General features: G+C 48.8%; 1 protein-coding gene across 5 annotated transcripts in view; it reads left to right on the plus strand.

The window, feature by feature from the left end:
* The first annotated feature begins 853 nt into the window (after window positions 1-853).
* LOC134093829 (pleckstrin homology domain-containing family A member 5-like) overlaps window positions 854-23,953 on the plus strand; it is a 125,054-nt gene continuing 101,954 nt past the window's right edge. For all 5 annotated transcript variants that reach the window (XM_062547097.1, XM_062547098.1, XM_062547100.1 and 2 more), the window contains exons 1-3: window positions 854-983; window positions 1,095-1,171; window positions 2,286-2,343. In XM_062547097.1, coding sequence (XP_062403081.1) covers window positions 892-983; window positions 1,095-1,171; window positions 2,286-2,343 — 227 coding nt within the window. In that variant the 5' untranslated portion in view covers window positions 854-891. The remainder of the gene's footprint in view (window positions 984-1,094; window positions 1,172-2,285; window positions 2,344-23,953) is intronic.

Here is a 23,953-nt window from a genome sequence, read left to right on the forward strand (position 1 = left end):
TAAGGCTGATTGTATAACCACCCATGTGAAAAGCTGTCTGACACCAACATCTGAGGGCATAATAATGAAAATAGGCATGATTTCAAGGGGGCTTACAGGGTCATGTGAGGACAAAGGCAGCGCTCTGTGTTATGTACTCTTGCAAACAAACAACTTCAATTGTGCATGGCTTTTCTTGTTTTTGCCTTCAATTACAGATGCTGGTGATTATGTTTAAAATACAACAGTGGATTCTTCAACAGCATGCAGCTGCACGAGACAATCAGAAGACAGGCTGATGATGGGTTAAATTCAAACCAATGTTTGTCACAAGTATTAAAGATCAGAGATAAACCCCTCTTGTCAGTGAATACAGCAGAAGTGGCAGAAGAGCAACAGAGTTTGTCCTGAGGCGGAAAGACAGGCCTCCGGATTGGAAACCCAGGTCTAGGCTACTTGATGCAGGATGAAATATTAATCATTAACTCTCACAAAATACACAAGCAAGGGAGGATAGTGTAGCCTATTCAGAAGTGCCAGTAAGCCCACCTCATCCCAAAGCAACTGCAGCATTGAGAACAGAATCTTCATGTACAGTAGCTCAGTTGGATTGATGCTGGCCATTTAAGTGGCCTAAAAAAGACTTTCAGTAATGCTGTTCAAGGTAAAGACATAATGAGTAAGACGTATTAAAATACAAGTTCAACCAATTTTGCCATCGTATATTACACTTCGTGCAAACAATATAATTTCAACTCCAACTCGAAGTAAAGGAAAACGCTCTCACCGCACCGGAGCGCTCCCGCCCCCCTGAGGTTCTCTCCTTTGCTTTTTCACTCTCTCGTTGCCAGGGTTTCCGTGTACGCGCGACTCAAGCGGAGACGCGCAGCTGAAATCCGTGAATAGCCAGACATGGCGGCGGATCTAAAACCGGACTGGATCTCCTGTCTCCCTTCTTCGTGGAGTTCTGGGGTTACTCGGGACGGACGGATTTTCTTTATCAAGTAATTATTTATTGGATATACAGCCTGGATGTATTGACCATTCTTTCGACAATATTTTTTTCACTCTCGATTTCCCTCCTCATGTTCACCTTTCCCGTTTCTTATCAACAGTGAAGAAGCAAAGAGTACAACCTGGCTGCATCCAGTCAGTGGAGAAGCAGTCATCACAGGGCATAGGAAAACTCCAGGTAAGAGTACAGTACACCTCATCAAAGTTTCCAGTATTACAGTAAAGAGATGATTCTTTCACCACTACTCATCTTTAAAGTATCCAACGTTAACTCACACAAGACCATAGTTCCAAATGGGTATGTGTTGTAGTGCTATTCGTCTACTACGGATTTCATTTCAGCTGTGGGAAATTAACCAGACATGTGAACTGTCTAACACCACCCCGCTAAAGTTAACTGAATTTAACGGCTTTATCGATAGTTGTGCCAACAGCCGTTGTAGTGGATAGCAGCACACGTTAAACTGCTAATCGTTTGGCAGGTAGACTAACGTTAACGGTACGTTAGCGAGCGCTGCTGATGGTATCCATAGTCACCTGGTACTGTAAGTAATGAATTTCAATAGTGCTACGTTTAAAAGATCTTGGTTTTACCAGAGATTTTGTACGAAACAACGGCTACCGTTGTTTTTAGCCCGCGAAGTTGGTGCTTACTGCTGCTGGTGGAGCATACACTGCGGTTTGTGCATTTAAAGCTCTGCGCGCGGTGATTGACAAGCATGCAGTTCATTAGTGAGCGTTATGTGCTCAGTCTCAAACGTAATTAGCTAACTTAGCAAGATATCCAGCATTGAACTAGACTCGCATACGGGAGGCATCGGTCATCAGCACTAGACATTCTCTGACTAGAACAACGAGATATAATCAAATAATTGCAATAAGTGGATATTACATAAGATGTTTAAGGTAGCCCCATTCTTCAAGACACGTCAAGTTATCAAAGCAACATATTAACACCAGACGTAGCGTTTCTTATTTTCTTGCAGTGATATAACAAGCGATAACATTCCATCAGTAACGTTAGAAGAGTTGATGCTCATGAAGCAACGAGTAGCCTAGCGCAGATTCTAGATAGGCTACCTTGCTGCAGGAGGTTGAACAGATCAGCGGCAGGTTGCATCGTGTCTGTGACTATCATTTAGCAAGTAGTAGTGCAGTAACGTTGAAATACTGGTTGTTCTCCCGACGTTCGTCTGGCTTGGTGTCAGACACCGGAGCACAGATCTTAACATTGTGTACCTTTTGCATTCATGCTGATCTGTGCTGTTCTCTCCTTGTCCCTTACAAACCAGATTTACCGACTGGATGGGAAGAGGGATATACGTTCGAGGGAGCCCGATGCTTCATCAAGTGAGTCAGTTGGTCACATCTCTTCTTCCCCGGCCTGCTTTTCTCTGTCTAGTTTTCTACCAACAGCTGGCAACCAAGACCAAACACATGATGGAGATGGCCTGTCACTGACTTTGGATGATGATGGACATGCTGGATACTGTCCTGAATACTGACACACCTAGTCAGTATTCACCTAGGATTAGACATGTCAGTCAGGTGCAAGATGTTCTGAAGAGCTCTACACTTGATACTCTGCTCTGTACTGTGCCACCATTACACCATTCAGATGTCTCCCAAACATTAACGTCTGTAATAATAGGTAGTGGAGCAGACACATTGTATGAGGGGACGTTGGTACAGTTGCTGTTTTGCTGTGTGAATCTTTCAAGGGAAGAGGAAGGATAGTGGGCACCGCCCACTTGGACAACTCAGAGCAAACACCCAGCACATGATTACATGAGAACCTTTACTCTCCTGTTTGCATGTTATATCGGCAGAGTTAATCATTACCACTCAACGTGATTGCCCCCTGTTGCTTAATGCGGCGCCTGTGTATGGTGCAGTGTGTTGACTATTTCAAATTCGACTTCCTTGTTTGTCCTTTGCCAAGCCCACCTTCCATATTTCAAATAAGCAGCCGTTAATGACATCACTGTGTTTACGTTCAAAATACTGAGTTCACATTGAGCATTCAAGTTGTTATAGAGGGAGGAGGGAACACCGAAGCTACGTGAGCTGTTTAACCTCCTAACGTGGGTTTAACATGGCTCTTTTTCAGTCAGGGGGTTTGAATTGCAGGTCTGTAGCAGAAGTTATTTTCTGTCCTGGTACTGAGTAGAATGAGGGGATAACAGACAGAGTACTACTGCAGTGATCTTGGGCTCAGATAGGTCATGCTCATGTTGCTGATCTAGGCATGGAATTTGATGCCTGATTGACAAGTTGCCTCTCTGTCATTTTGTGCCTGTGCTCTCACTCACTTTCTATCTCTCTGTCTCTCTCTCTCTCTCTCTCTCTCTCTCTCACACACACACACACACACACACACACACACACACAAAATACATGCCCCCCCTCTCCTTCCCTTGCTTGATCTGTCTGGATGTAGAATCTGTAGTGTCAGCCTCAGCTCAATCCTCTCCTTCTTAAACGGGTGTCAGCCACCCCAGGTGGCCATGACAGCTTTGGCCCTGTTCCCCCTCTCCCTCCCTCCCTGCCATGCCAGCAGCCCGCTTCAGTGCTGAGACACAGTGCCTGTGTTCTCTGTGGCAGAGACTGAGTGAACAGGGACTTCATGGCACCTGTATTCACCTGTCTGGTGTACGCTTAGGTGTTTGGTTGAAGGAGTTGGGGGGGGGGGGGGGGGGGGGGGGGGGGGGGGCGGGGTGGAGTGGAGTAGCAGCTGCTACAACGCTACCAAAAAAACATTTTCATGAAACATTCATGGAGGAAAGTTGCTTTACTTGTTTTGCACCCCAGCCACACACACACACACACACACACACACACACACACACACTACTCCCTTTTCACTGCTTCTCTCTTTCACCCTTCTTTTAGTCATTTTTAGTTTCATATTACATGCGGGGCAGATGGCAGATTGCCAGAGATGTGAGCTGAGAGACGGCCGTTTAGTACTGGCCAGGGCACTTGAGTCGGGAGTCGGGACCCTGGCCAGCCGGCGCGCTGCAGATGACAGAAAGGAGCTTTTTATCAGCCGGCTGAAGTTTCCAAAGGCTCTTAATAAGGGCCCTCCATTCATTTTGAATAATAGAACAGAGCGAGTGGAGGAGAGCTCTGTTAGAAGGGTGGCGTCGCCTCTTGCCACTGGGGAGCCCCCCGGTTGGACGGGGTGGTCAAAGCTCCAGCTACAGTATACGTGTGCCGAATGCACAGCACGCTAGCCTGTCCAATTCCTCTCATGAGGAGTCGTATGGTATTGAGGATAGATAGATAAATACAGTATATAGATAGATAGATAGAGAGAGAGAGAGATGTACTTTATTCTACCCGAGGGAAATTTTAGGCGTTAGGATCTTTCCGCCTCTGGTTTTCTTCCTGGCCTGGAAGGGGTTTGTGGCGGTGCGTTGTTTGCTCTCCGATGCCTGCAGCACACACACACACAAACACATACACACACACATACAAACACACATACACACACACACCTCTATGAGCCCCTGGGAGCGAGAAGGGGGAGCAGCTCAGCTGTGACCTGTTAATGAGCACGTCAGACTGAGCCCCGAGATGCCGGCCACTGCGGACCTGTCACCACGAGCCGCATGGCAATTACAAGGGATTTTCATTGTAAAACGGTGTCGACTGAAAACGACCTCAAGGCCCCGCCGGCTAGGAGAGACGTTGGCTAGGCCTACTGTCTGTGAGGAATTAGTTGTAAGCAACCTCAGAAGTCCCAAGAGACAACTCGTTACATACATTCTGAGTCTGGGAGGGAGTGATGTGAGGCTAGGTTGGGTTTCTGTAAAGGGAGGGAGGCAGGCTCCAGAGGGAGTCCTGATCGACTGTGGTTGTTATGTATGCATTCTTTTTGATCTTTTGCAAGGAAGTCCGTGCTCCCCTCCCCCCCCCACATCAATTAACTGTCTGGGAAGACGTTAGGGTTTTGCCCGTGGCACAATGCTGGATTTCCCTGCTGCGTCAGTCAGGGAGACCTCTCTAGAGGTCAGTTGGCCACGGCCGGAGGTGTTCTCTTTCACTGGCTGATGAAAAGAGGCTGTTGTTGTGGAGGGCCAGTGGGAGTGGCCAGGGACTTGACTGGGATAGGATGGAGCTGTGGAGCGGATGAGTGAGGGGAGAGCCGCCACTGACTGCTGCCTCGGCCGAGGATCGGCAGGACACGTGAGGCTGTGGTGACAGGTCCCTGTCTCTGCTGCCTGTCTGGACGTGCCTTACCCCTCCTTCTCTCTTTCTCCCTCTCTCTCTCTCTCTGTCTCTCTTTCTCCCTCTCTTTCTCTTTCTCTTTCTCTCTCTCTCTCTCTCTCTCTCTCCGTCTGCGAGCATGGCCTGTGTTTAAGCATTGTTTGTGGCTGGGTTGATGTTAGTAAACATGCTCCGAGGAGAATGGTTATCCATTGTTATCTGGAGCCCAAATGACTAGCCTGACACGAGGGAGAATGTAGTGAGAGGAGAACACCATGTGCGGTGTGCAGCGTGTACATTTTGCCTGCAGGCCTGACTTGGTTTTCTCACGTTTCAGACAGTGGCCTTGACCATGAACCTGTCCAAAGCCACAAAGCCTGACATGTTTTTCTCCCTGTTTTGATGCAACAGTTTTAGTCTCTGTTTAATGTCTCTGTTAACTTTGTGGGAAAAGCACTTCATTTCTGATTTAATTCATGTTTCTCTTACTCACCCCCCTCTGTGCCTGTCTGGTTATTGGAAGTTACTCTTTTAAGACTCTCTTATTGTAGTGTCTGTCATGAAAGCGACGTTCACATGACTTATTAGATGATAGACATGGTAAATTACAGCACACTTTTTATGAAGCAAAAATAATAGCACAGCGCTGTAGCCTCAATGCAGGAGGCACAGGAGCAGAAGCCCTCCAAACGGAATTGTCACAGGAAATTAACTCGCTTGTAAGTCAACCGAAAACTTTGATCTTCCATGAACAGTTTTCAAGCAATTAAAAGAATTTAGGGATTTCACTCGGTCCCTGGTGTGACTTATTCTCCGTGAAATGAGGCTTAATGAAGATGTGGCAGCGTCGCGATCAAAAAGGGCTCCATAAACCAACCCGTGTTTACCGCTACGTCAGGAAGGCATGGCGGGCAGGGCAGCTCCACTGAAAGAGTGTGGCAAGGCTGGCGCTTCACAGCAGCCCCGATTAAGGGGACGTTTGTGCTGACGCGGCCAGTGCCGTGATGGAGCCTGCGGAGGGTGGAGAGGGTGGGGGAAGGGGGGAGGGGGACTGAGGTCCTGACTGATGCTGCGGGACCGTCAGGGGTGACTTGATTTGTTTCCGGAACCTGAACCTGAATGAGCAAAGGTCACCGGCGGATGATAATGGAATCGCTTGTGGCCTGACACAAGGTATTAGGCTGACTATAAAATATGTAGGTGTGACTATAAAAATTCTGTAGATGGCACTTGTAAATCAAATAGAAATCTTCTAGTTTCCCTTAATTTTATGTCGTATATCCTCTTTTTGTCAATCTGCATGAACGTGAGACGTGAAGCTTACCTACGCCTCGCTTGAATAAACAAAGGCAAGCTGCAGCTCCTCAAGAGAAAGTCTAGTTCAAGCCAGGCTATTTCTGTTAAGTGCCACCTTCATTAGCGAGGTTGATGGAATATCCCCCTGATCTCATGCTAAAGCTGCACCTCAGGAAGCAGGAGTTGGGGAGGTGAGAAACTGCTGTTTCGTGCTACGCTGGGCACTTAACTTGAGCGTTTCCTTCGTAGAGCGTCTGCGGCAACAATCAGGGTGCGTTTGTAAAGTGCCGTTCCCGAGTGCTGCGAGCTCAATTAACCGTTCATAAATTTAGAATTATTGTGTGTTTATTCAGAGTGTCACACTCTAAGAGCGACCAGAGCGTGTCATGTTGAATTTACGAACGGACCTCTAGTTTCCGCTGTAATCAATGGAAGTGGCTTCACCAGACGTGATTGTGGCGCTTTTGCAGAAATTAGTTTTCTAAAACTATTTTTACGCTCTGCGTAATTTTACTTGCAGACGCGGTGCAGCCTGGGCCTTATGCTGCATTCCAGACAACTTGGAAGTCAGACATATCCTAGTTGCAATCTCCCAATTTAGTTCCAGGCAAACAAGAATTCTGACCTCCTACTGGGTAGAAGTACAATGGAACGCCACTTGAAGACAGAGTTCTTCTTCTGAACTTCTGAACTCGGTGTAAGTCGATCTACCCCAACTCAAGGTTAAAATTGAAGTCCGACCTCAGATTTCCGAGTTGTCTGGAATACAGCGTTAAGGAGAGGAAGTATAACTAGGGAAACGGAAGACCCATGAGTAACACTGAGGTGTGTTTAGGTGAGGAGACACGCCCCGGTATTCTCTCTCCCGCTGTGTGTGTCGTGTGCAAAACTCCGACTGACTGTCTCACCACATTTCCATCCTGTTTGAATACACACTGCGGTTTATCTCCTGTATGTTGACAGTTATTATCAGGACAGGTGGTGTTAATGGGGGAAAAACCTAAACAACTTCTTTTCCTGGACTCACAAGAAACACACAATGCAAAATCGAACGATGTACTGTATGTTGTATGATTGTATAGAAACCCTGTGCAAAGCCATGGTGTCGGACAGGAAGTAAACAAGCCGTCCAAGGCCATCAGAGGGCACCCAGGGACATGCACTCTGTGTGCACGCGGTTTATCCTCATAAGCACAAACGTGGCCCAGCACAGGAGGGGGATCATCGTATTTCCCCCTTGTCCTCCAGCCCCCGCCCGGTCTCCCCCCCCCTGCTGAAGCGTCAGCCTACCTCGCTAGCGCCACGCCTCGTTGCGCTCTTGCTCTCTCTCCCCGACTTGCACGCGCAGCGTTCTGCGTTTGGGTAACTGATGACCTCATCCCGAGAAACACTATAGTGGCAGTTTGCAAACCAGAAGAGCAGCGTCAACCAATCCGTTCCCATCAGCACCTCTAACTGCTTCCATGATCACGCACTTGAAACCCTGTCAGCGGGGAGGCCGTGTCTGTTTTTGTTATTATTGTCAAGATTATTACATCAACAGGCTGCACCGACTTGCTCTGACGATCTGTTCAGACAGATTTAGCTCACAATTCAGACTGGCTCTTTTAGCTTTGTCTACTCGCAATGGATCTGATGAGAACTGCTGGAAATAGCAACGACACAGTCTAGTCTGTGTGTGTGTGTGTGTGTATTGAGTGGACCCCCCCCCCCCCCACACACACACACACACACACACACACACACACACACACACACACATGTACATACACACCCCCGTGCTTCCTCTGGGCGGAGAGCCCTCCTGGCAGCAGTGGCTGTGAATCTCTCAGCAGAAGGGCTTTATGGGGCCTGCTGTGGCTCTCCCTGCTAATGGGATAATCCAGATATCAGTGAATCAGCCTCCCCACTTTTTCACGCACCGCACACTTTCCCTGTCACACACACACACACACACACACACACACACACACACACACACGCAACATAAGACACCAAACCTGTCCCTCAGCTCAAGCTCACACACAGACAGGCCCACATGCACACACATTTTCTCCCTTTGTCCATCACTCTTGAGCTCCATCCACACACACACACACACACACACACACACTATCATGCCCCCCCCCCCTTCCTTTATTCTGTGTCCTGGCCTGATTATCTCCACTCCCCCCTCCTGCCGTTGAGCTGGAAGACTAATCGCTTATCGAACATGTCTCCCATCCCTGTGCAGCCTTTCTCCAGATCAATGCCACCAGGCCCCTCCACCAGTAGCGACACACACTGATTTATGTCCCAATTCATTCTCTCTCTCTTCAGCTCTGCTCTGAGCTTTAAGTGTTTTTCTCTGGACTCTATTTGTTTTGGAAAGCAAAAAAAAAATCATGTTGCTACCTTTCCTCCCTGTTAATTTTCTTTTTACTTAATCTACTAATATTTATTTCTTACACAATGTAATATAACCTGTTATGATGGTAGATTGTCAGTGAAAGCCATCGCCAGGTTACAAACAAGGTCGATTGTATGCTCATTCTCAGACACATTGTGTCTCGAATCATCTCTAATTCTTATTTGGGTGGGTGCGTGGGTACCGTTGGCCTTGTGGAGGATTAAAATGATTGACAGCAGCAGTGTTATGCTTATTTGTCAACAAAGGACAGTTATAGTCATAGAATCTCCTTTCAATCTGACAGATTATAAATTTGCCTCTGTTACTAATCTGGAGGGTCATGTAATCCATCCGTCCGTCCTGAATGTAATCTCACTCTAACCAGGTGGTCAGGCGGGAGAGCAGTGGGACCAGGTTAAGGGAGGGAAATAGGCAGGCCAGTGATGGTGTGCTTTGCTGTAGAGATTTGGGGACGGAGCCTGAGTTCGCTCCAAAGAGCACATGTTCCTTCTTTGGGGCCCACATTTGTTCAGGCAAATTGACTCTGGTACATGAGCTACAGCCTGCACTGTGTACTTTCTCACACTTCTCTTACCTCCCCTTGCCTTGTCTCTCTCTCCCTCCCTCTCTTTCAATCTCTCTCTTCCTCTCTCGCTTTATCTCTGTCTCCCTCGATCTACTCCTTCTCTTACCTCCCCTTGCTTTGTCTCTCTCTCTCTCTCTCTCTCTCTCTCTCTCTCTCTCTCTCGTGCTCACTCTCTCTCACTCCGTCTCCCTCGATCTGCTCCTGCTTCATTCACTCCCATGATGTGCGAAGAGTGCCGGCTGCCCAGCTGGCTGGTGCTGCTATTGAATAGGGCCCGTAATGAGAAACCGGCGCGGAGAGCGCTGTGAACCTGCTGGGCTGCTATTGAGTTAATGAGGCGTGTGCCCGTGAGGGTGCTGTGGAGAGCCCCCCCTGTTTTAGAAAAGAGCTTAGCGGGATTTGTTGAATTAAGAGCCCGGTCAGGCTGGGGAAATGCGATGACATGCTAAAGTGTTTGCCGGGAAATGGCCGGTGAATTTCAACACCCTGGAACACACCACGCCTCCTTCCACTCCTCTCTCCTCTCCCTCCTTGTGTTTTCCCTTCTTAAGCTAACAAAGGGTGTTCTAGAATCCATACCTCTCCCTCCGCGCTCTGAGCCGTGGCATTATGCTGGCTAGTTCAGCTGCAGGTGCACGGTTGGCTTAATCAATGGCTGCCTGTGGTGGGAGCTGATCCGCTGGTCAATTCAGTGGAGGGTGGTATTATTGAACCAGCCACAAACTTAAAGGCCATATTAAAGATGCAGATCGTTACTGTAAGATGGACTTCTCCTAACCTCACTGACAGCTTTAGCATTTGATTTTGCATTAGAAAAAAAGTCCCCACAATAGTGGCCACAGACAGTTGAAATCAAAGTTCAGATCAGAAGTCAAGTGTATGTGTTGTAGTGAAATCCATCCGGCCATGGTTTCTGTTGGATTCACATCACTGAGCCGATACTAGGTCTTGCACAGTTGAATGTTTATATATTGCTTACGTATCTGATGTATTTTTGAATGTGTTTTGAATACTGTTGATAGTCATCCAGAGGAAAGGCATCAGTTGTAAGCGATTGCGGGGCAGCGCACACGGTAGTGGGAGCGTTTAGCTCCTCTTGTGTAAACTGGGGCCTCCTGCAAATGTAAATATTCAGCTCCACTGAGGCAGCTGCAGTCTCATTACTACAACTTCATCTCTTCCTTTGAATAATTCACATCACAGTTACCACACACAGCTTTCCAACCAGAAATTCGATGTCCTGTGTTTGTATTTGCTTTCTACCAGGATGATGAGGCGAATGTCTCATCCTTGGTGACGATGTGGTGAACCCTGAGAAGTGGTTTTTTTTCCCCATATCTCCCTTGTCTGAGTGTGTCTGAGTACACTCTTAGGGTTACTTGGCGAAAGAAACTGTCACATGGATTTTAGTCAAATCGTCTGAAGATGCTGTACGTGTACACTGTGCTGTCTCTACTAGGCCTAGTACGTACTATAGACGACTAAGGATTCAACTTTTCCCCTAATGAGCTGTGTGAAAATCAAGTAGGGATGCCTGTCTTTCTATGGCAGTGATTGATTGGAATATTGCTGGACCAGTGTTGATATTTGAGTTACTGATTACAGCCTACAAGAGAATGTTTTTTTTTTCTCTCCATCTATTTTCATGATAGGCTATCAGAACATGACGCCAGCTGGCTTTGCATCAATACTCCCAAAAAGGATAGATTTCTGCCGCTTTGATACTTATGTTGGGCCTGCACATCATTTGAATGCTAATCATTTTGTCTTTGCAGAAGGACATGAACAAAATCACTTCCACACTGTGAAGCCATTATCATTTTGGGGCAGAATACAATGCATGAACATACTGTCTTGTATGTAACGAATCTCCTCCGTTGCCTGGAAGCTGTAATGATCACGTCATGATGGTTCTGGCCTCTCTTTTCTTCGTCCTCTATCACACTCCCATTTGTCTGCTCTCTGTCAGGCTGATCTGCCTCATGTGCTTTCATGTCACGGGTTATGGCTTTTTTGTCTCGCTCGTTTTTTAACACTTGATGTCTATTTTTTGGCATTATTACGCAATCTCTCGCGTTCTCACTGCTGAGTTTAATTCTGTCTTTCTGTCTTTCTGTTTTTTTTCCCCCTCCACTTCTGCTCCTTGTCTATTCTCTGTGTCTGCCTCTGTCTCTCTCTCTCTCTCTCTCTCTCTCTCGCTCTCTCTCTCTCTCTCTCTCTCTCTCTCTCCCCCTCTCTTTGTGAAGTGTATTTCTGAAGTTAGATCCGCGGCTGTAAAGTGCATAAGCTCTTATCTGCCATCGGCAGGCAGAGAGAGCGGCGTGGCACCCGTGAGGAGGATTTGGGTTTCATTTGGATGAGTGACATGAACTCCCAAAGTGGGGAATAGGAAAAGGGGGGGGGGGGGGCATAATCTTCCCCCTCAGACAGTAAAAGCACTTGTAGAAGACGACCTGTAGAACCCAGGCTGCAGTGGCAGATCTCATTTCGTCTCTCTGCCCAGAGGGATGCTCCCTGCCAGGCCTCTGAGAGAGCTGCTGACGGGGGTGCCTAGTATCAGGAGCTCCGCGAGACTGGGAGAGAAGCAAAATTAAGCTGCCGGGTTTATCATCTCTTTTCTCTCTCTCTCTCTCTCTGTTTCTTTCGCTCTGTCTCACTCACTCCTTCTTCTTTTTCTTTCTTCTGTAGCACCTGAGAGTAATGGGTGGGAGGGCCGCTTACACCTAGACAGGATTACGCAATAGTTTCACTGTCAGGCCTGAAGAGAAGTGAGGCAAGGTGAAGTGTGGGAAGAGAACAGGTGAGAACAGAAGAGCAGAATAAGAGGAGGAGAGAGAGAGAGAGAGAGAGAGAGAGAGAGAGAGAGAGAGAGAGAGAGAGAGAGAGAGAGAGAGAGAGAGAGAGAGAGAGAGAGAGAGAGAGAGAGAGAGAGAGAGAGAGAGAGAGAGAGAGAGAGAGAGAGAGAGAGAGAGAGAGAGAGTTCTGATTAGGGGTGTGCACGTTTTTTCAAATAACTATGGTTAACCGAAAAAGTGACTACTAGGCCTACTTCAGGCAACTCCTGTATTGAGCCAAGGACGATTACATCAATAAAAACCCTTTATTAAGGCTGGGGCATAGTATAAAAAACGCCAACCGGTTTCAACCACACTGGGTCTTCATCAGGGCGTGTATGGCTAACTACAGTATGGTTAACCGTTCAAGGTATGCTACGCCCTGCTACGATCCCTATTTAGTTATTCTTTAACGCGGTAGAAAGATTTAAATGATTCATATGCACAGCCCTAGTTCTGATGAAGCATGAGGTGTGTTTCTCCGGTGGACTCCAAAGCCCCTCCCTGGTCTGGGCTGCTGATGGAAGTCCCCCTTGCCTGCATTTGTCATCTCATGTTATTAGGGGAAGTTTAGAATGCAGCAACTCTCTGAAATGGCATCATCCTTCAGGAGGGAGGCCGTAAGTGGAAGTGATGCATATCCTCCCAGCGCCGGGATCAAGCAGGATCGGCCTCCCCTTAGTCACTGCTGATGCTGTGATTCACGTTTGTGTTGACTCACTTGGTCTCAGTGTAGTGAAAAGTCTGTGTATGTGTGTGTGTGTGTGTGTGGGGGGGGGGTCATTCATTCATTCATTCATTCATTCATTCATTCTGTCATTCATTCATTCTGTCATTCTTTCAGTTCCTTTTTTTGGTTATTTTTACGAACGAGTCTTGCTGTGTTCTCAGACATCTGGCGTAGGTGCAAAGAGTCTGTGTGTATGTTTGTGTGAGTGAGTGAGTGAGTGTGTTTGTGTGTGTGTGTGTGTGTGTGTGTGGGTGAGTGAAAAGCGAGTGTGCACAGAACCTATTTGCAGATTCTCATGACATCAGTTCTCAGCGGCGTGTGGTGCCAAGTCTGATGATGCTCGTTGAATGCTTCAAGTCTCTCTGCTGGTGTCTGTCAGCAGCAAACTGACCTGCATTTGTACAGACAAGTCAAGTCAAGTCAAGTCAAGTCAGTCCGTCTGAGTCTTATTTATTTTGCCCATCTGAGTGCCCTCTTAATCCATCTGAGTGCCCTGTTAATCTTCTTTCACTTTCTTGGTTATGTCATCTGATCTGGCACTTCTCAACGGCTCGCTGCTGGAATAGGGGCTAGGGGTTGGAGGAGGATGTATTGAGTAACACAACCTGTTTGTTGAGCAATGCTGCGGGGCAATCACATGAATGGTCCCTAGTTCCGACTGGAGCAATCACGATAAGTTGCCCACGGTTATTTTTCAACTGTCCAGATGAAAAGTTGTTGACCGATGACCTAATGCGTAGAGATGGAACATCATAATGAAAGGATGCTGCTGTTATGGATTCACCAAAGAGATAGATGTGCTGACTTGACAAGCAAGCCTCACCTGCCACCATTCCTACCGTCAACACAGCGCCCCGACCTCGGTTGAGCCCTAATGTAAAACCCAATTGGGCGCGAGGAGGATCTGCTGATGATGCTCTTCCCTGTGTGTGTGTGTGTGTGTGTGTGTGTGTGTGTGTGTGTGTGTGTGTGTGTGTGTGTGTGTGTGTGTGTGTGTGTGTGTGTGTGTGTGTGTGTGTGTGTGTGTGTGTGTGTGTGTGTGTGTGTGTGTGTGTGTGTGTGTGTGTGTGTGTGTGTGTGTGTGCGCTTACCCTGACGCTCCCTTGGTGGCACCAACTCACTGTAGCCCCGACGGCCTGCTGCTCTCCCAGTGGATCGCGTTGCCTTTCATCAGCGGAGCGTAATTGCATTTGCCAGATTTAATGGACTAGACGCAGTAACAGAGATTTCAGTAACGATACAAGACACAGTGGCTTCTGCTGAGATGGTGCGAGATGGTGTGGCTGTCCTTTGCTGATCGCAGCAGAACCGTAGATCACACAGACAGTTAGGGAGAGATAGGTACTGTAGTCAGTGGGAGTGGGTGAGGGGTCAGGGATAAGGTATGCGGAGGTGGACGTCTTCAGCTGTTTGTTGCCTATATAGCTCTCTGATCTGATGTAGTGGGGCTCTGATGGTAATGTGTTTGGAGGTTTGGTGGAAATTAACATAAGATGACCACAACATTGATGTCAACGAACAATGGCTATTTGCCAGGATTTTAATCTCCAGCCTTTTACTAAGTACATTTAGAATGGAGATCCTACATTGAACCAAATATTTGCTTAATCCCTGTCTCGGGCGCAGACACCATTTTTTTCTTTTCTTTAATGAGCCGTGCCAGGTTTGATCACAAATACGAAGACTTTAAGTTTTGCGTGGGGAGCTCGTGTTGTGGCTCCTCTTGAATTTGGAAGAGGCTGCTTTTCCTTAATGCCTTCTCTGGCGAGCTCGTGCCATGAGCGACTGCTCTCTCAGACACTCTCTGCTCATGTCGATGCCAGAACTTGAGCCTGCAAAGCCTACACTGCTTGGAGGAAGGCCAATGTTCATGGTTTTCCTTAATGATAATTCTCTGACTGCAGCCTAAACCTCTCAACAGCCATCACCGAGGAGTAGTGCAGGAGAGCTACTGTTGAGGCGTTGTCTAGCGCAGGGAGTAGGAGACGTGTGTCGCAGACCGAACAAGCTTTGTCTTTGTTGCTCCCAATCCGGCCATGGTTAAGTGATGCATAATTGACAGCCATCAAAGCCTCTTAATCTGGGTATCAGGTTGACTGAACCCCATGAGGCCTGGCGCTGACTGTAATCTCGGACATTATGTAGCCTTAACTAGATTAAAGATCATCAGCAGTGATCTTAGCTGGGGCGTTGGCTTGAGTTATTACTATTTTTTTCCTTCTGGCTAAGCACTTTCAATTAAGAACTGAGAGACTGGTATAATGGCTTGAATGGCAAGGAGGGGTTGGGGGTGCTCTAATTGCGTTTTAAAGCCGCTGAGGACAAAGTTGCACCCACAGGGGTTCACAGCCAGCCAGATTGCTTGGGACACTGTAACCAGGGCATGTCACAGGAATCTTTCCAACACGTTATTGCGTTTTCTTCCAAGTTCTTTTTTCTCCGCTCGATTGAGCCAACAGGTTTCATAACGGCTCCGCTTTGCACAAAAAAAGCCGCCGTGTTGTGCTGGTAATGAAAGGTGGTGTTCATCAGGCCTTAATTAGCGGTGATGACTCTGGCCCCGCTGTGAGTGGACGCTCTGTAATTGCATGGCTTGCGCTTATTTCCCTGTAGCTGCGCCCTCGTGGCTTGACTCGGCCCGTCATGAGCATAAGTGCACTTATTGCGTTCGTCCCCCCGAAGGCTCTGGACAGCACCAATCAGAAGGGTGAGAGGACCCACTCCCTCTGCTCTCATTACGGTGGGTCCAGTCTGTTTGAAGAGGTGCTGTTTAGGGTGCCTCTCATTCGTCTTTTAATCTATCCTCCCTTCCTTCCTCGGTCCTCGTTCCCACTGATCTAGATAAAGCATGATGGGGCGGCAACAATGGGATAGTCTATCCAGTGTTCTTTATAGATCAGTGGGAACGAGCTGGAGGACCAAGGAAGGAAGGAAGGGAGGATAGATAAAAAGACGAATGATAGGCACCCTTAGTCTTTGGTCAAATCACAGCTTCCTCTCAGGAATAGCAATCAAACCCTCGTCCAACAAGCAACATGCAGCCACTACACATTGCAGATGTGCAGTTTTCTGTAAATGTTTTTTTTTCCCCCCAAACCAAGCCAAGGTTGCTCTTGTAAGGCAATGTTTAAATGCATGGCATTTTTTGTTGGTTATTCCAAGGCTTTGATGAGGTGTTGGCTGTTTTTGTAAGATCTACAAACCTGGGGCGGTACTTGGCAGCAGGCGGTGTTCTGTGAGGCCATGAGTGTGGACAGGCGGGGGATGCGGGGTTGGGGTGGGAGGAGTGTGGGGGAGTGAGTGAGCTTATCATGGGATGTTTCCCGAGCTGATGACGACAGCCACCTTCTTAAGAGGAATCAGAAGCTGCCAAAACATCAGGCCAGCCCTGCTCTCAATGCCAAATGAGCAGGGTGATCAGTTACTCCCAGTCCCAGCACAGCAAGCATGCGCCTAATCAACAACAAGTGCTCTCAGGTGCTCTCTTTTCTCTCTCTCTCTCTCTCTCTCTCTCTCTCTCTCTCTCTCTCTCTCTCTCTCTCTCTGCCTCTCCCCTCACTACCTGCCACTCTCTCTCTATTGCTCTTCACGTTGTCTTTTTGAACAGGAAATTAGCCTCCCCTTGTGGAAAGGTCTCAGGATGGCTTTTCCTCTCTCTTCACTCTACTTCCTGGAGGCCTTTAATCTTGCTTCTAAAGAAACTTTTTTCCCCCTGACTTATTCTTTTGTTCTTGTTTTTTTCCTCCTGACGATCTACTTCTGAACCATGCTCCTCTCGCACGTCCATTTCCCAATAAAGCGTCGGTCTTGACGAGTAGCTGACACATTTCGTTGGTGAATGGCTCTCATTGTGAGGCAGGTAATGGGTCTGATTAACAGCTTGTCTTAACAGCAAGTGAGTGAGCACCAGCGTCTGACTGTTGCTGTATTGCAATGAAAGCTTTCTGTTCATACTGAATCTGTCAAGTATGCTGTTGTATCCTGTTGCATCACATCTCACGTTCAAAAATAGCAGAACAACAATAACAGACAGAAGTGTCTGTCGAGAGAGCGACAGAAAGAAAACGGGACGACCAACGAAAGTCCTGCTCAAAAGGTCCCTCCCGCATCAGTGTTGCGTCGTCGCACCCAGTCAGAACGTTCCAGATGAAAGCAGTGTAATGGCATGCAATCAGGACACGGTGTGATGGCACTGAGGTCCCCCTCCCACGGGTAAACGCAGGAGTGGACGGCCGCCGCTGTACTGTACACAGGGGATCTAGCTGAGCGCTGAAGGGCCTGTGCCTCTCATTAGGGGGAGAAGCCCAACTTGCAGCAGCTTATTAAATCTCCCCACAGCTTTGGCTGAGAGCGTTAACCACCGCACCTCACCACCCCCTGGTCCGTCCCTGCAAAGCTCAGCAAAAGAGTATGTGTTAAGCCGTAAAAAGTTATACAATCATTGTTGCATCGACGCGCGCACACACACACACACACACACACACACACACACACACACACACACACACACACACACACACACACACACACACACACATGCGTTTTATCATTCTCTCTCAGTCCATTGCGCATTGCCAGCCAGTTGTGCGCCAGATGGGTCCAGATGATTTGGGCTTTTGGAGAGCTTCGCTCCACAAATTCTTGGCAGCTGGGAGTTTTGGAGCTTTGTAGTGTGGTGCCAGCGCGGAGCTGGCCTGGAGCCGGCCCGTAGCAGGCGCAGCAGGAGCTACGCAGGGGAGGCCTGAGAGGACAAGACAAATGCCCTGTTGCTGCAAGCAGCTTTGGCTGATGTCATTTTGAACCGCTCTTCATAAGTCTTCTCAGTGTCAGTCTTTCCCCCCCCCCCCCTTCCAAACTGAACAGAAAGGCAGTGTGTTTACTCTCTGTCTGTGTAAACACCAGAGCCAAGCTAGCCAACAGATACGGCTGGACAGGGGGAGTGTGACAAAAACGTACACAGGTTCTGTTTGCCTCCTTAGTATTCTATAGTATAGTATAGCATAGAGTATGCAGACAAAGTTTGTTCAGAATTTTTTATTCTCCTGCCGGCTCCTTTTCAGTCCCCAGTCTGAAGCCTGGACACCCAACTGTGCTGTGCAGTTTTGCAATTAGTGGGAGGGGAGGAATTTGGTTCCACTCAGTGGTTGTGTGCACTGCAGTCCCCCCTCCTCGCCCCCCGTCTTTAGAAGCTCATCTCTCCCTCTCCGTCCCTCGGCTCCAGACCTCCCTCGGTAATCTGTCCAGCTAACGCTGTGTGGCCCGCTGCACGTCCTTTACCCAGGATGGGCTCAACTGTCTCTGACCTCTCACCTCTGACCTCTGACCTCCAGCACCTTAACCTCGCCCTCTCCTCTGGGCAGGAGCGCAGTGTTTCCACTGATCTATAAAAAGATATAAAGTGTGTTCTTCATAGATCAGTGAGTGGTTCTTCGTTCTAGGTCTGTCGTCTCGGCCGTGCTAGATTTGGAAGTCACCAAATACACAGTGGTTACATCATGATCTGTTTTATGACCCTGAGATGCATAATAAGGAAAGTGTGTGTGTGTGTGTGTGTGTGTGTGTGTGTGCGCCCATGTTATGATGGTTGCTTAGATGCCATCGCTTAGTTATCCAGTTCATCAGTGGAACCCTTGGCGAAAGGTGATGGATGTTATCTTTTTGTGTAGCTGGAGGAAGCAAAGCCTGATGCATGTAACCGCAGCATTCCTTTGCTAGTTGGGTTTCACGTATCTCGTCTGGGATCTGGGAAACCCTGGTCTTCAAGAGTGACCTTTCCAGATACAGTACCTAAAGGAACATATTAGCTTTTGGAGATGAGCTAATTTACTGTCTGTGTTAGATAAGAGGATGTACACGCTTCTCTTTGAGGATGCAAAGCTTAGCATGATTCACTGGAAGTGGGTTGTTCCACTTATAGCCTATAGCTAAGGGAACGATAGGCAAACTAGAACAACTCACATAACACAGCATGTGTATTGCATGCGCAGAGAAAGGAAATGTATGTACTCTACTGTATCCTCTAACCTAATTCCAGGGTAGACAGCAAATAGTCTAATCTCCCAAAAGAGATGGTGTGTGTTCCTTTAATATTCGTAGGCCAGTGCAGATGCATCAGTCCAGGGTCTTTACTCTCAAACGAGCCCCCCTCTAAGATCCATTCATCTGGCATTCCCACACACACACCCCCGCAGGTCTCTGCTGACATCTCAATCAGCAAATAAAACCCAGGTGTCTGCACACTCCTACGGGTGGAGTACACCAAGGGCTCCTGAGGTCGAACAGTTAATAACCGCAATAGCTGCACTGCCTGAGGGAAGTCTGGCGTGTGTGTGTGAGCGTGTGTGTGTGAGCGTGTGTGTGTGAGCGTGCGCGCGTGCGCAAGCGCCTGTGTGTGTGTGTGTGTGTGTGTGTGTGTGTGTTAGTGTGTTTGTATGTGTGTGTGTGTGTGTTGTTTTTGTCTATATAACTATATTGTATAAGTAATTGGAGCTGTTTGACCACTGCCCTGGTGGTCACTGTGTTCTCCCTTGCAGCTTATGTGGCTCTTCTGACTTCACCAACATTTTAGTTTTCTTCACTTTTGGGCCAATGGCATATTTGTTCAATTGTGAGACTTCCGAGTCCAGATTAGTGGATTGTCTGTGGAGTGCAATTTAGCCATTAGGAGACAAAACCACTTGAAGAGTTCCCAGATGTGGTGATCTCCAGGAAGACAGTTTGTCACTGTGATAGTGGTCCTGTATCCCCGGGGTGCAGGGAAATCAGCAAAGCTTATTTGCTCTTCTGTTGCTTTGACTTTAGATAACATCACCATTCAGATTCAAGAAGGGGATCTCTAGGAGCTGTTAAGATCTGTGTGTGTGTGTGTGTGTGTGTGTGTGTGTGTGTGATCTTCTCCCCCTCCCTCTTTCCCTCTTTCTCTCTCTTCCTTACACTCACTCACACACACACACACACACACATACACATACACATATCACACACACACACATTCTCAGACACACACGCACGCACACACACTTGGAATGAGATGGTGCAATTGAGCAGTGGTGTTTGGTCAGACCTGAGGTTGACTGAACTCTGTGTTTGGTCCTGCTAAGTGCTGGGAGTCTTGGCCACATGACGCCATGGCTCCTCCAGTTCTGTCCCCCTCACCCCGTTCCATGCTCCAGACTCCAGGGCTTCCCACCACGCTTCACCCTGGTCCATGCTCCAGACTCCAGGGCTTCCCACCACGCTTCACCCTGTTCCATGCTCCAGACTCCAGGGCTTCCCACCACGCTTCACCCTGTTCCATGCTCCAGACTCCAGGGCTTCCCACCACGCTTCACCCTGTTCCATGCTCCAGACTCCAGGGCTTCCCACCACGCTTCACCCTGTTCCATGCTCCAGACTCCAGGGCTTCCCACCACGCTTCACCCTGTTCCATGCTCCAGACTCCAGGGCTTCCCACCACGCTGCACTGTGCCAGGACAGCTCAGACTGCAAATGAAGCATTTATCATCCCCTTCGAATAGGACTGACTTGCTGTGTGTGTGTGTGTGTGTGTGTGTGTGTGTGTGTGTGTGTGTGTGTGTGTGTGTGTGTGTGTGTGTGTGTGTGTGTGTGTGTGTGTGTGTGTGTGTGTGTGTGTGTGTGTGTGTGTGTGTGTGTGTGTGTGTGTGTGTGTGTGTGTGTGTGTGTGTGTGTGCACTTCTCTGTGCCTGTGTGGATGTAAAAGGGCATGTGATTTCATTACCCATGGTTAGAGTCATTGAATTTGATACAAACTTATTCACACTGCTTTTAATTGCCCTCTCCTGTGAGGTGTGTGTGTGTGCGCACACGCGCACGGAGCATCGGGCATCTGGTTTCCTCTTCAGAGCGCAGGCTGTGGGCACGATGCAGCAGGGTTACGGAGACCTCACTCTCCCTCTCTACGCAGCCCCTAATAACACCCCAACTACGGGGACAAAACCTCCGCAGGCCCTCACACTACAGAGAGAGCCCCTAATAACACCCCAACTACGGGGACAAAACCTCCGCAGGCCCCCACACCACAGAGAGGGAGAGAGAGGGGAAGAGTGAGGTTGGAAGAATATGAGGCAAATCTCTCTCGCCTTTCCTAACCCCTTTCAGTAGAGGTTGGGGGATGGGGGGATACGGCGAAAACAATCATAGTGACTCAGACCCCTTGTCTTCTGAGCCTGGAACAGAGTGAGGCTGACTGAGAGTTATCAGGCTCCCCATCTCTGGCTCTGCAGCAGCACCATCATTTAGCTGAAAGTAGGTAGTGTAGACAGACAGGTCTAATGCACCTTTTCCTCCATCCCACGGACACCCACCCAGAGGCCCAGAAAGAGCTCTTTGGCCTGGCTTAGCCGAGGTACCCTCAAAGCATTTACACGAATGCTTCAGATGAGAGCTTTAGTGCCATAATTGGCTGTCATCTTGGCAGCAGCGTCGCCCTTTTCAGCTAATACGGGGCTCTTGGTTGGAAGACTGACTCAAACCTTTTTAAGTCTAGGCGTGGAGTCTAGGCCTCTCTTAATCTGTAGGATCACCTTGCTTCACCTCTAATTTTGCCTCCAGTCCTTAGATAGCTGACGCGTGTAGTGCTCCTCACTCCCTAATGCCTCGAGGGGGCTACTCTTTTTGGGTGGTTCAGTTTCAGTTTTTTTCCCCCGATGTCAAGTAGAAACTTCCTCTACTGCTGCAGTTGTCACAGTTGCGAACCACAGAGGAGAACCAGACGTACAGGTTTTGGGGGTGGGTCCCCCACCACCACCCCTCCTCACTGACTCGGCTTTCTTCCCCAGACGAGACTCTGCTCGCACCCGCGGTGAGGTGACACTCTGGCAGGCAGCCTCGCGGGGCACAGCTGAGGAGCATGCTCAGACTTGTGGCCCTCGGTGTGTGTCGTGTGTGTGGGTTCGACATCGCCGAGGAATTGCGCGCTTTTGTCTCTTTGTCAGGAGGGGGCACCCCCTGGCCCCCCGCACCCTCCCCCAATCTTCCGAGTGTCAGGTGTGGAAACATTCTTCTACCTGCATTCCTGGGTCTCAAGAACTGTAGCAGACTCGTTTCTGTTTACTTTCCCAAATAGAGAGAGAGAGAGAGATTCTTATCTGGGCCAGATGATATGCTAGAATGACGAAACCGTCTTTTGTTTCCACGACACCCGAAGCCTGGGGCAAACCTTTGACATGCATAAACATCACCCGCTACACCGTTGTTTTGTTGCGAGTGAGCTTTTTATTTTTTTCTCTCTTTGTTTTTCCCCACACACAAAACAAGTATTATCTTGAAGGCCTTCCTATTCCAGCAGACAGCAAAGAGCACATCATGGCAGAAGCAGTGGCCACCCAATGACTCACCCAAAGACACCCACGGACACCCGTTCTGTTCATGTGCAGCACCCCTTAGCAAAACAGTGTTCCTATGGGTACGGAGGACACCCTCTCTCTTCTTTAAGGTGTCATTTTGGTCTTCCACCGAGCTGAGTCAAGTCTGCTCACTTCCTCCCTCCCTGCTGCTACCAATCAGATGGCACCCCATGGTCTGCTCGCTATTTATAGGCCTGTATCCATTGATATTGGGGCTGATGATTATTGTACACAGAGCCTTAATAATGCCGTGGTATCTTAACAGGTACAGTGTAAAGCGCTGTGTGAGGTCTCAGTCATATGAGTGACAGCTGGTGGTGTGTCAGTGTCAGGGCCGACGCCGCGCTGCACACAGACGCTGGTGATGCCGCTGTGCCCCCCCAGGCATGCCGCGGCCCCCTGTGTCACGTGCTGCAGTGGTGCATACGTGCCATTGTTCACAGCTAGTCAGCTGTGTGTGTGTGTGTGTGCGTGCTCCAGTTACCAGAGCATGAAATGGACAGACTCGGGTTATGCTATATATAGCACGTATAGAGACGTATATGCAAACGGGGCTCAATAAAAAGGAATGGTGTGCGTTAAGTGTGCGTTGTTTTTAAAAGCTTATTAGCTAAGTGAGCCCTGGCTGTATAATAGCTGCTGAGGCTTGTGTCAGATTTCATTTCATGGTGATGGAGACAAATGGTTGAGCGCTTGCTTGTGTCGTGTGTCATTCCGTTTTCCTGTACATTTCAAACTGTGCCCCTCTGCCTTGCTCATATGTCCAGCATCAGAGCTGTCTGACTGTGTGCACATAGTGGGACAGCTACCCACTACCCCACTGCGAAAACCTGTGACTGCTCTGTGTGTGTGTGTGTGTGCGCGCGCGCATTTAGGAGAATTACTGGGTGCCCTGCTGGCTAAAGAGCCTGTCCAGATCTAGCTAAAGCCCCTGTATGCCGGCATAGCCAAGAGGAGAAGGGGAGAGAGGAGAGGAGAGGGGGGGGGGGGGGGGGTTGCCTGTCTCCAACTGAATTTGCTAAGCTTCAAGGATGGGATTTGCCGAGGCTAAGTCCTGTCCTCTTCCCCTCTCCAGTCTCCACACACACACAGCGCCTGCTCAGTGCTCACTGCTCTCCTGCCCAGGAGAACCGGGAGAGTCCCCCCTGAGAGATCACCATTAAGTCCAGTGAGAGCACTTCTGCTACAGCTACACCGTCCCTACCGTATGCCAGCTCGCGCAGCTATTTACGGAAACTTCTGCTTCAGCGGCAGTTGTATTGTGCTGTTTGTGTGTCTGTTTGTGTGTCTGTGTTTGTGCGTGTGTGTGTGTGTGTGGTGCAAACTGGAGGAACTGAAGCCTGACATGTTCGCCATCCCAAGTGGAGCATCTAATGCCGTGGGAGGCTGGCGGGCGCAGTGTAGCGTGGTGCGGTGAGGTGGGGTGCGGTGAGGTGGGGTGAGGTGGGGTACTGTTGAGTGGAGTAGGGTCGGGTGGGGGTGCTGTTGTGGTGGGGTGCTGTGCTGTGCTGTGCGGTGAGATGCAGTGTGTGAGTTGAGACCTCTGAG

Source organism: Sardina pilchardus, chromosome 10 (genome assembly GCF_963854185.1).
Source record: "Sardina pilchardus chromosome 10, fSarPil1.1, whole genome shotgun sequence".
Classification (NCBI taxonomy): domain Eukaryota; kingdom Metazoa; phylum Chordata; class Actinopteri; order Clupeiformes; family Clupeidae; genus Sardina; species Sardina pilchardus.